A 12,937-nucleotide genomic window follows, 5' to 3' on the forward strand; every position below is an offset into this window, starting at 1 on the left:
ATTCTTTGTGACCCCATGAATTGCAGCATGCGAGGCCTCCCTGTCCATCACCAACTCCTGGAGTTCACTCAAACTCACATCCATCGGGTCGATGATGCCATCCAGCCATCTCATCCTCTGTCGTGCCCTTCTCCTCCTGACCCCAATCCCTCCCAGCATCAGGGTCTTTTCCAATGAGTCAACTCTTGGCATGAGGTGGCCAAAGTACTGGAGTTTCAGCTTTAGCATCATTCCTTCCAATGAACATCCAGGACTGATTTCCTTTAGGATAGACTGGTTTGATCTCCTTGCAGTCCAAGGGACTCTCAAGAGTCTTCTCCAGCACCACAGTTCAAAAGCATCAATTCTTCAGCTTTTCTTCACAGTCCAACTCTCACATCCATACATGACTACAGGAAAAACCATAGCCTTGACTAGACGGACCTTTGTTGGCAAAGTAATGTCTCTGCTTTTGAATATGCTGTCTAGGTTGGTCATGACTTTCCTTCCAAGGAGTAAGCGTCTTTTAATTTCATGGCTGCAATCACCATCTGCAGTGATTTTGGAGCCCCAAAAATAAAGTCTGACACTGTTTCCACTGTTTCCCCATCTATTTGCCATGAAGTGATGGGACCAGATGCCATGATCTTCGTTTTCTGAATGTTGAGCTTTAAACCAACTTTTTCACTCTCCTCTTTCACTTTCATCAAGAGGCTTTTTAGCTCCTCTTCACTTTCTGCCATATGGGTGGTGTCATCTGCATCTCTGAGGTGATTGATATATATATATATATATATATATATATATATATATATTAAGTAAATACTAAAAAACAAAAACCAGAACTTCTCTGGTGGTCCGGTGGCTAGACTCCGTGTTCCCAGTGCTGGGAGCCTGGGTTCCATCTCTGATCAGGGAACTAGATCCCACATGCTGCAACTAAGACCTGGTGCAGTCAAATAAATAAATATTTAAACAAACAAAAAACAAGGGCCAAAAGGAAACATGATGGCAGAGTTCACAGAACTGGCCTGGGAGCTGGGAGACTTGGTTCAAGGCTGAACTCTGCTCTGACTAGCTCTCTGATTTTGGGTACATTGTCTTACCTCTCTGGATCTTAGTTGGCCCAACTGTTAAATAAAAGGCTTAAACTTGTTGATTTCAAAGAAACTGTCTTGCTCAAAATGGTAGGGCTCTGCAAGTAGTCCTTATTTTCTTTTTAGATTTAAGAGTCTACACGCAGAGCTGCCCTTGTACCACTAGGTGGCCTCAGTTAACCTCGATCTTTGTGTGTCGTAGCCTCATTTTCCCGCTCTGGGCCACATTTCCCATTTCTACAACCTTTTTTCCTAGGACCATCCATTGTTGCTTCTGAAATTTCGCCACAGCTTTGTTGCTGTTGTTCCTTGATTTCTCTCTCCTGTTTTTTGGGGCCTGGAGAAGAAAAGGATTGCTAGAAGAGAATCAGAGGTGGCTTTGCCCTGTCCCAGGTTGTGGACCCTTATAGGATTGTCACCCCTCAGAAGGATCTGGGAGGGAGAAGTATGCTAACTTTTGGTGGGAGCTCAGGCTCAGGCAGTCTTGTCATCACCGGTGAGGACTGTCAGTTATATCTTCTGATTTGGGGCATAGGATAGAAGCCATGTAGATGGGTTTTGTCCTAGTGACCTGGAGTTTCCGCTGTGGCTGATACATAGTATAAAAGGAGCTTGTCTAGCATCCAGCCCTGGACACATGCTTGCTTAGGTGGTACTGAGTCCCTGGCTAGCTGGTAGGTACCATGTGAGCATCAGAAATGCTGCCACACAAAACGAACAAAAAAGGAAATGCAGATGGTTAACAAGTACATGGGAAAAATATTCAATCCGGTTAGCGACTGAAGAAACAAATAAGAACAAATAAGCAAAGTCTGTTCGGGCATGATGTGGAGTCAGGCAGCCAGAGGCACATCCTGGCTCGAAACTCCTGGATGTGTAGCCTGGGGCAGTGACCCAGCTTCCCCAAGCCTGTTTCCTCGTGGGTGAAATGCAGTGATGATGTTATTTCCTGCCTCACTGTAAGGATTCAGTGAGATAATGTGTGCACAGCATAGTATCTGTGATAAGTGCGCATTAACTCTTAGCTGTTATCTTTATGCTATTTCTTTTTTAGTTTATTTTTTTGCTTCACCTACATGATTTGCTGAGAGTGAAAAAAAACATAGTACTCAGTGCTATGCAGTGGTAGAATGGATATGTTCCTATAGTGCTGATGGGTGTCTATATGGGTTTAGAAAGGAATTGAGCGGTTTTAGGAACTTTAGAAAATGTTCGTATCCTTTGAAAGAATACTCAGACATACATGCAGATACTTTATACATTTGTAGTCATTTTTCCTGAGCCAAAAGTTGGAGGCAATTTATTCAACTATGGAAGAATAGTTTACTAAATTATGGCATATCCTTATAAACGGGCTTAGGTTATAACTTTTGAAATGAATTTTTTGGGGAGAGGATTTTTAAGGAATTAGGGATGTAAGAGATGAAAGTCTAGAAAAAGTCTGTATTCACCAGATAGCAGAAAAAGTCTGGTATGACTTAATGATAATCATCCCAGTGTTTTCAGGTTAGGAGTGATTTTTTTTCTTATCTTCTTTTCTTGTGCTATATATATTTATATCCTCACATTTTAAAAAAGTCTTTTTAGAATGAGGAAAAAGCAAAATTTCCTTTTAAAGGAAACAACAAAAAGAGGTAGAACTTGTGCCACAGGGGGGCAGCTGGGAGCCCTCTGACTCATCCTTGACTTTTTCTGTCTTTCCCGGCCAGTGGTGTCAGCAAAGCCCAAGGTGCATAGTCGTCAACCTCGAATTAACTCGTTTGTGGAAGTGGCTGTGGATGGACTCCCCAGCGAGACCAAGAAGACTGGAAAGCGAATTGGGAGCTCTGAGCTTCTCTGGAACGAGATCATCATTTTGTAAGAGAAAACCCCTTCTCTCCAAAGGCAGCTCCCCTGGGGGAGGTCGAGAAGTGGGTGGTGGGAGATCCAGGTGTGGTGTATCAGCCTCTAGTCCCCTGCCTTGGGTACCTGAGGTGCCTTCTCTTCAGGTGTTTTTACACCGTGGAGCTCACAGAGCAGTCATTGTTTGCTAGATGGTTCCAGGGTCAGCTCGGGTGGGGGTGGGGTGGGGAAGGGTATCTGTGACTGTCTTCCTCTTTGGGGTCTCCCCTCTGGTCTCCAAGAAGACAGCAGTAAATTTCTCTGCCTTCTTCTAAATTACAGGAATGACTGGTCTGCTTGGTTGTGATGAATCAAGTATTTGTTTTCTAGGAATGTCACAGCCCAGAGTCATTTAGACCTGAAGGTCTGGAGCTGCCACACCTTGAGAAATGAACTGCTAGGCACCGCCTCCGTCAACCTCTCCAATGTCCTGAAGAACAATGGGGGCAAAAGTATGTATGGTGCAGGGGTGGCTGACGTGATTCATCTGTGGGTGTGGGGAAGGGATATGAAGGCGGGGATCTCTCTCATGTGGCGGATAAACCTGGTTGACCCGTTTCCTCCCGGGCCAGGGGCTGCAGTGACTCTGCTCCCTGTGCGTGGGATCCCTGGAGTTCTAAGAAAGCTGAGGGCTGCCCTCTGCCTCTACTGCGGGACTCAGCCCTCTTGGTCCAGGGCCCTTCGTGTTGGGATGCAGTGACATTTCCCTCTTGATCTTTCCTCAGGGATATGTGTACTCTCCTTCTGCCCCTGCCCCTCTTTTCCTGATGGGTGATGTGTAGAATCAGACTGTTGAATGCTTCCAGCCTAAATCATTATTTTCCCAGTCTGATCCCTCAAACAGAACAAAGGAGCTCTGCGCATGTGTGTGTGTGTGTGCACGTGTGCCGTGCGTGTCTGCATGGGATGGTGTTACAAACGGTGCCCTGTGCAGGCACTTGATAAACATTTCCTGTATATTGGAATGTGATGGAAGCTCCATCATGATTATTCAACGTGTCTCTGCTACACAGAGATCTAAATCCTAACGTCTGTTTATTGCTGTTTGTGGTCAGTGGAGTAGCTTGTGGTTGGGGCATCTGGACCCTCCCTCATAAAGCCTCTATTCAGAGCAGCACCAGATGTGGTGAGGGAATGCCACAGAAAGAAAGCCTCCTTCTTCTCTTGATGTCTGCTGTCTAGCAAATATTTTCTGAACATGGATGTAGCTTGAGAGAGAGGTGGGGCTGGGGAGCGCTGAGATTCAAGGGTCTCGCCTTTTTGAGCCTGTCCTTTCTGATGGGCCTGGTGAGTGCTGTTCGAGGCTCCCCTAGTCTCTTCCTTTTTGCTGGGCACGCAGTGACATGCATCCACTGTGGACCCGGGAATCGTCTGAAATCAGGGCCTGCCTCTGTTCTAATTCTACAGGGAACTACCCCCTGCTCTGTCTTCTGAGTTGGTCTTTATTTTCCCACATGCTAGTCTACCTTTTATAGTTTGATTCTCAAGGGTAATTATGTTTACTGTGTCATTTGGAAATATACTTCTGGGCATTCTCTTGTTAGGATCATCAACCGACATGCGTGTGCTTTTCTCTCCTTTTCCTCGTGTCCAGTTGGCGTACTTTTGCTTTCAATGGCAAAGGTAATTGTAGAAAAATTGGGACTTACACCAAAGCACAGACACACAAAGAAAATAAATTCTCCTGGAAGCACAGTACCTGGTGATAATTACTATTAACTTTTTGATATATACCATTGTGAGGTGTTTTTTTTTCCTGTATGCAGTGTCTTAATATTTAAGAAGTCAGTGAAACAAAATTGAGATCATACATGATCATATTATTTTGCAATATGCCTTCTTTTTCTTCAAAGTTTATTAATATAGAGACTTCCTTGATGGTTCAGTGCTTAAGACTCTGCTTCCACTGTAGGAAAGTCTTAAGTAGGAGGCATGGGTTCAATCCCTGGCCAGGGAACTAAGATCCTCATGCTGAGCAGCATGGCTATAAAAAAAAAGAAAAATTAGAATGTGTTAATATATTTTTATTTTAATTGTGATAAAAAACACATAACATAAAACTCATCTTCTTAACCATTTAAAAATGTATAGTTGAGTGTTATTAATTTCGTTCACGTGATTCTGTAGCTATCACCTCCATCCATCTCCAGAGCTTTTTCATCTTGCCAGACTTGAACTCTGTCCCCATTAAACAGCAACTTCCTTGCTTCCCTCAACCTCACCATTCTGCTCTCTGTCTCTTTGAATCTAGATATTGCCTATAAGTGGAATCATGCGCTTCTGTGTCTTTCTTCTTTCACTCAGCATAATGTCCTTAAGGCTCATTCACGTGGCATGTATCAGAATCACCTTTTTTCTCTTTTTTAAAAATGTATTTTATTTTATCTTGGTCAGGCTGTGTGACTTGCAGGATCTTAGCTCCCCAACCAAGGACTGAACCTGTGCCCTCAGCAGGGAAAGCACAGAGTCCTAACCACTGGACCACCAGGTATTTCCCGGGAATCACCTTTTTAATGTTGAATAATATTCCATTGTATGGATACACCACACTTTGTTGATCCATCCATCCATTAAAGGACACTTGAATTGCTGCTTTCTTTCCTATAGTGAACAATGCTGTTGTGAACATGGGTGTGCAAATATCTCTTCAAGTCTATGCTTTCAGTTCTTTTGGAAATATATTCAGAAGTAGAATAGCTGGATCATGTGGTAAATCTCTTAATTTTTTGAGGAACTACCGTACTGTTTTCTGTCATTGCAGTTCCATAAGATATATCAACATAACTTTAATTGTTCTTCAGAAGTCAGTTTTTGATGTCTGTCTGGTAGTCGTCTGTCAGATGACTGTGTGAAAATTTAGGGTTAAACACGTGAGTAATTTTCAGTGGTCACAGATAATTTTCACAGTCACAGATAATGCTGTGATGGTGCTCTTACAAGTTTACAGATTTTTGTACCAGTTGTTGAAAATTTGTGTTAAATTACTGAACACTGACTTGCTGGGTTTAAACATTTTTCAAGGCTTTGGACACATATTGCAGGATTCCAGAGAAGTTCTCCCCATTTATCCTGCCATCAGTTTTTGCCGATGTGGCTGGTTTCTATTGTACTTTGGCATTTATTAGATTTGTTTGTAAGAAGAAAAAATATGTGTGTGTGTGTGTTTGGTAATTAACATTATGCCAGATTTGCTTCATCTGTTTATTTTTGGCTGCAGTATTTTATTATTTGTTTATTTTATTATTATTACTTCATTTCGTATGTATTTCGTTTTTGGCTGTGCCTGCTCTTTGTGGCTGTGGGGGGCTCTAGCTGCCATGAGCGATGGCTCCTGTCTGGCTGCAGCGTGTGGGCTTCCCATGGCAGTGGCTTGGGTAGTTGTGGAACATGGATTTAGTTGCTCCTTGGCACGTGGGATCTTCCTGGACCAGGGATTGAACCGCTGTCCCCTCCCTTACAAGGTGGAATCTTAAACACTGGACCACCAAATTAGCCTTGGCTTCAGTATTTTAAAGTAAATTACAGATGTTTCAAGCTTTTATCCTAGATTCTTCAGCATGCATCTCATTAAAAAAGGACTTTTTTATTTTAAACACAGTTACTTTTTTTCTTTTTACAAAATTACTATTGTCACATCTGGCAATATTTACATGAATTCCTCATTTTCAACTAATACCCAGTTCATATTTGATTTCACCATTTATCTCAAGGTATTGTTTTACAGTTGGTTTCCCTGAACCTGGGTTTGGGCAAGGTCCCCTCCCTCCTTTTGGCTGTTATGTTTTCGAAGTCCCTCTCCTCCACTCCACTTTTTTTAAGGCTGTGATTTACTCCAGGAGACAGAATGTTTTTTAAAAGTGTGTTTGTTGCCTTATTAATGTCCTTTGCTCAGTTTTGAACTGAAATTTACTTATACTGTATTTATATTATTTATACTGCATTTTAAATTTATTTATACTGCATTTTTCTCTCTTGATTTTGAAAGAGCTCTTTATATATTAAGGTTGTTATTCTTTGTCTTATAATTTTTGTTTTCCCAGTTTTTCATTTGCATTTTAATTTTGCAATCATTTAAAAAATTTTTTTCCATACCGGTGTTTTAAATTTTGTAGTCAAATCTTTCACCTTTTAGGTTTTCAGCCTTTTCTTTTATGATTTGAAAGGCTTTCCCTCATTCTGAGAACAGGTAAATGATCATTTTCCTCTAGTTTACTGTGATTTTGTTTTTTTTAACGTAATTCTCCATCCAAATGAATTTATTTTTGTGTTCACTGTGAGTAGGGATATCATTTATTTTTTATTCTATTTTTTAAAAACTGGAATGTAATTGCTTTACAATATGTGTTAGTTTCTGCTGTACAACAACATGAATCAGCCACTTGTGTACATATACCCCCTCCCTCTTGATAAGGATCTAATTTAATTTTTCCGAATATTTAACTGATTACTTTAGCACTGCTTATTGAATCTATATCCCCAGTGACTTGAGTTGCTACCTTAAGCATATATTAAAAACATATGTATATCTGGGCCTGTATGGGGACTTTATATTTCATTTGTTGTTTAGTTTCTAAAATCTCTGTTTATGTATTTGCTCTGATCTTAGTGGCAGTGCCTGGAATCTTTTAGTTGTGGCGTGTGGGATCTAGTTCCCTGACCAGAGATCAAACCCTGCATTGGGAGCTTGGAGTCTTGGCCCCTGGACCACCAGGGAAGTCCTTGTTTGTTTTTTTAACTGGCCTTTTAAAATCACTTTGTCTTAGCTATTATAACTGACAGTTCAAGTTTCTCTTCTTTTCAAAATCTTCCTGTTTTTTTCTTTGCATGGATAATACCGTCACATGAACTTCATTTTATTGGGTTCTCCCCTCTTTCTAGTCTCCTACCCCAAATCCCTTGAGATTTTGTTGGAATCCTGTCATGTGTAAAGTTTCCTTTATGGAGAATTTTCATACTAATTCTTCCTACATAGGAACATGGAATGTCTTTAAATTCACTCAGGTCATTTTGAAGTTATCTTCAGATAGATTCTTTTAATTTTTGAAGAAGCTTTGATATTATTTTCAGTGGGATAATTTCCTATTATGTTTTTTGACTTAATGTTTGTTATTGGTATATGGCTATTAGTGTCAGTTGCTGACTTCTCAGTATAGATTTTCAAGTTTCTTTTGGTAGACTTTTTTTTTTTTTTTAATGTGGGCCATTTTAAAAGTCTTTATTGAGTTTGTTACGATATTGCTTCTGTTTTTCTGTGTTTTGGTTTTTTGGGCCACGAAGCACAGGATATCTTAGTTCCCTGACCAGGGATCAACCCACACCCACTGCATGGGAAGGCAAAGTCTTAACCACTGGGCCATGAGGGAAGTCCTTTGGTAGATGTTTATATGGTTTCTAAGATCAATAATTTTGCTCCTCTTAGGAGTTAATTATACTTCCTTTTCTTATCAGTTGCTTTGCATACAACTTCCTGTTTTAGTGGCGATGGAATAAGTATCCTTTCCTGTTTAATAACCAAGCTTATATTATAGTGACTTCTTCAGGTATGAGGTTGAGGATTAGGTGGTAACCTATCTTCTTGGTTTATTAATCATTGTTGTCTTTTAAAAAATATCTAGATGGGGTTTGAATTTTTAGCAAATAGTTTTTAAGCGGCCATTAGGATAATTACATGATTTTTCTCCTTTTGATGTATTATGTTAATTTCCATGTAGTAACAACCTTAGAATTTCTAGAATATACCTAATTGCTTCTGGTAGATTATTCCTTGAAAATTTTCTTAGAGTTGCTTGTTCATATTTTATTTGGGAGTTTTCCATCTATATTCATGAGTGACATTTGTTTGTAGTTTTGTACTATTTTTGTCAACTTTGGAATTGAGGCTAGGCTAATTTTATAAAGTAAATTGAAGTGCTTTCCAACTTTGGGAATAGACTCTATAACATGGGAATTATCTGTTCCATGAGTGCAGGAAAGAGCTTACCCATAAAACCAACTAGGTCTGGCAGCTTTCTCTGAAATAATTCTTTGATGACTTTTTCAGTCTTTTCCCCCCATAATGATTGGTTTGTTCAGCTTGTCTGATTTATCTTGTGTCAATTTTGTTAATTCATATTTTCTGAGAAAACCATTTCATGAGATATTCAAATTATTAATATAAAGATTTTAGCATTCTCATTTTTAAAAATGTTTTTAATTTTTCTCACTTAAAAATGTTGATATTTGTGTGAAAATGAAAGTCGCTCAGTTGTGTCTGACTCTTTGTGACCCCATGTGGACTATACAGTCCATGGAATTCTCTAGGCCAGAATACTGGACTGGTTCTCCAGGGGATCTTCCCAACCCAGGGATCGAACCCAGGTCTCCCGCATTGCAGGTTGATTCTTTACCATCTGAGTCACAAAGGAAGCCCAGGAATACTGGAGTGGGTAGCCTATCCCTTCTCCAGGGGGTCTTCCTGACCCAGGAATTGAACCAGGATCTCCTGCATTGCAGGCAGATTCTTTACCAACTGAGCTATGATATTTGTCTATTTTTTACCAGTTTTTTTCTCTTGCCTGGCATAAACATTTTTGTTTTAATTTTTGGCTTTTGATTTATTTTTTCACAGGACAGCTAATGTATTTGGACTTATCAATTATATTGTATTTTCTAATGTTAATTTCCATTTTTAATGTTAACTTTTTCTACCCTTTGCTCTAGATTTGCCTTATTTATTCAGTCAGTCGTTTATAGCTGTTTGAGTTGAAAGCTTAGTGACTTTACTTTTGTCCTGTCTTATTTAATAATGAAAACATTCTTGCTTTACTCGTGCTTTTGGTTTTCTTTTCCCCTTGGTATTCAAGTTGTTTTTTTCTTTTAAAATCGCACACATCTTAAGCGAGACAGCTCAGTGAGTATTTACGTATGTCCACATCTGTGTAATGACCCCTCAGATCAAGAGAGAGAACCTTCCTAGGACTCCAGGAGTCTCCACATGTCTCTTCCTTGCCCTGCCCTGAGATAACCACTATTCTGAATTTTATCATTATTGATTCGTTTTGCCTTTTCTTGAATTTTGGTATCACTGAAATCAGCTGGTGTGTTGTCTTGTGCCTGGCTCTTCATTATATCTGTGAAATGCATCTGTGCTTTTGTGTGAAATGAGAGGTGTTTTTTTCTTTACTTGGGTGTGGTATCCTACTGTATGAATATGCTACAGTTTATTTGTCTTGCCTCCTGTTGGTAGACATTTGGGTTACTTCCAGGCTTTAGCCGTCATGAGCAATACTGCTGTGAACATTCTTTTTTCTTTTTCCATTTCATTTATTTATTTGGCTGCACATGGTCTTAGTTGTAGCACGAGGACTCTTCAGTCTTCGCTGTGGCATGTGGGACCTAGTTCTCTGACCAGGAACCGAACTCCAGCCCGCTGCATTGGGAGTGTGGAGTCTTAGCCACTGGACCACCGGGGAAGTCCGCTGCTGTGGACATTCTTACACATGTGTTTTGGAGGACACAGGCACACACTTCTGTTAAATCTGTCTACCTGTCTGTCTCTACCTTGTGGACTTGGTTCATTGGGTGGGCGTATGTTTAGCTTTAGTGGAGACTATTTGCTGGTGAACTGTTTGCCATCCCCTGTGTTTTGCCGGTTCTGCTCCTTTTTTTGTAATTGCTATTGTGACTTTCTGTTTGAGCCCAGAGCGATTCAGGAGGGTGTTTCTGTGGCTCCCAGGAGCTGTGTTGCTTCTGGCAGTGGCTACAGCTCCTGCAGCTCTTGCTGACACCAGCCTCAGCACTTTGAGCGTGCGGCTGGGTTGAGTTGTGAGGCACATCAGATCCGAATCTGATGGAAAAATTTGGGCACTGGGCTGCTTTTTCTTAGAAAAACAAACCTAACCTGGCAATGGCATAGCTGATAACAGATAATACTCATAATGCCTTCTGTGCAGAGCAAGGCTGCTTCTGGTGATTGTAAATCTGTTGTGTAGAGAGAAGTGGTTAAGAATGTGTAGACTCTGGAGTCAAACTCCCTGGGCTTGACTCCTGATTCCCCCAGCTTTGTACATCAGACAGTCACTTCACTTCTCCATGCTTCTGTTTCCTTGTCTGTAAAATATTGTTTTGAGGTTCAGTGAGCTAACAACAGTACCTGACACAGGTTGGTGTACTACATTCGTAGTAGCAATGGTAGTTATTAGTATTATTCTGTCTCCTCTGATACTTTCCTTCCCAAAGATTAGAAAGTTCACATTCCAAAGATGGACAGGCAGAGACCCAGTTTGCTGATATGAGACTTCCTTGCCTAAATGGGAGGCAGCCCTCAGGTTGTTCCAAGAGAGAATGTAAAGACTGGACAAATGCAGTCTTTGCAAGTGTGAATGCTGAAGGAACACAGGACGTCTCAGCAGTGTGGTCTTGGCGTGTGTTCTCCTCTGGGAGCTGCTGGGCCAGAAGTGCTTCCAGAGTGGCATCTAAGGTTTTGTAGGGAAGTGGCTCCCAGTAGGTGAGGTAACCCTCCTCTCACTGTGGCTGGGTCTTCCTGGAACCACTTTTCCTGGGAAAGGGCATGAGGGTGGTGCTTGCCTCACCTGGTATTTTTCTGTTCCATGGGACATAATTCATCCTTTCATTCTCTCCCTTGTTTTCCCCTGGGTGGACTTGGAGGTAGACTGGGAGACCCAGCTCATGTTTCCTGCGTCCCTGCTGGCCAGCAGTGCTACAGTGGAGGGTTTTACTCAGGTCCGGCAGTTACGTAATGGTCAGCCTTGGCCAACTCAGCAGAGACGTTGACCTGGCTGTGGTCGCGCATAGAGGACTTGACCAAAAGTCCTGGTCTGGCTCTTAAGGATGGTTCTAGTCATCTCTGTGCAGAAGCCAGCTTTTGAAGTTGAATATTGATTTTTAAAACCCTTTTTGTTTGGGGTATTTTCAAACATAATCCCTACCTGCCCAACTTCAGTGACCATCAGCATGTGTTTCATCTGTACCCGCCCACTGGGTGATCTTCATTTCTTTCTAGCTTGGTAGCAGGTAGAATCTGAGACGCCCTTTTCTCTTGTAGCTCACCTCTCTGTCACCTGGCCTCATCAACATTGCAGAACATGGCACTACCAGATTGTCCCACTTTCAAGGAGGGAAAATGGCTTGAAGTAGATTAAAAAAACAAGCAAACAAACAAAAAACAGCCAAATTTCTTTAAAGTAATTTCAAATTCAGAGAAGTGTTATAAGACTTGGACAAAGAATTTCCTAGACTCTTTGTCCATGTGCTAATATTTTGATGCGTTTGCCTTAAACATCATCTGTATATGTGTATCTACGTGTGTAGTGATTTGTTAAATCATTTCAAATTATAAACCTTATATTTTTTTATACCTGAATATCTAAGTGTGTGTTTTCTAAGAGGGGCTTCCCTGGTTGCTCAGCTGGTAAAGAATCCACCTGCAGTGCAGGAGACCCCGGTTTGATTTCTGGGTTGGGAAGACCCCCTGGAGAAAGGGGTAGGCTACCCACTCCAGTATTCTTGGGCTTCCCTGGTGGCTCAGCTGGTAAAGAATCTGCCTGCAGTGCAGGAGACTCGGGTTTGATCCCTGGGTTGGGAAGATCCCCTGGAGGAAATTAACCAAATCAAGAAATCTGACATTTTTACAATATTGTTATATAATTCATGTTTTCCAGTTGTTGCAAAGATGAACTTCAAGTGATTTCTTCCCCCGTCCCCCACCCCATCCAGGATCCCATGCAAGATTATGCATTGGACTTGGTTGTCCTTAAATCTGGGGTCAGTTCCTCAGCCTGTTTTTGTCTTTGAGAGCAGCGTCCCTTTTGAAGAGTTCGGGCCGGCTTTTTGTGGACTCCCCTCAGTTTGGGCTCAGAGTGCACATTTTTGGCGGGAACACTAGACATGATGCTGCATTCTGTTATTGTGTCAGACCAGAGGGCACCCCACTCAGCTTGTTTGATTATTGATGACGTGAACTTTGTCTATCAGGCTAAGGT

The 12,937-nt window shown here is 41.3% G+C and overlaps 1 protein-coding gene across 3 annotated transcripts in view; it reads left to right on the forward strand.

Annotated features, from left to right (window-relative positions):
- Nucleotides 1–12,937, forward strand: part of WWP2 (WW domain containing E3 ubiquitin protein ligase 2) — a 146,127-nt gene that overhangs the window by 25,920 nt on the left and 107,270 nt on the right. For all 3 annotated transcript variants that reach the window (XM_069550244.1, XM_069550245.1, XM_069550246.1), the window contains exons 3-4: nt 2,786–2,933; nt 3,288–3,409. In XM_069550244.1, the coding sequence (XP_069406345.1) occupies nt 2,786–2,933; nt 3,288–3,409 (270 nt within the window). The remainder of the gene's footprint in view (nt 1–2,785; nt 2,934–3,287; nt 3,410–12,937) is intronic.

Source organism: Ovis canadensis, chromosome 14 (assembly GCF_042477335.2).
Source record: "Ovis canadensis isolate MfBH-ARS-UI-01 breed Bighorn chromosome 14, ARS-UI_OviCan_v2, whole genome shotgun sequence".
Taxonomy (NCBI): Eukaryota; Metazoa; Chordata; class Mammalia; order Artiodactyla; family Bovidae; genus Ovis; species Ovis canadensis.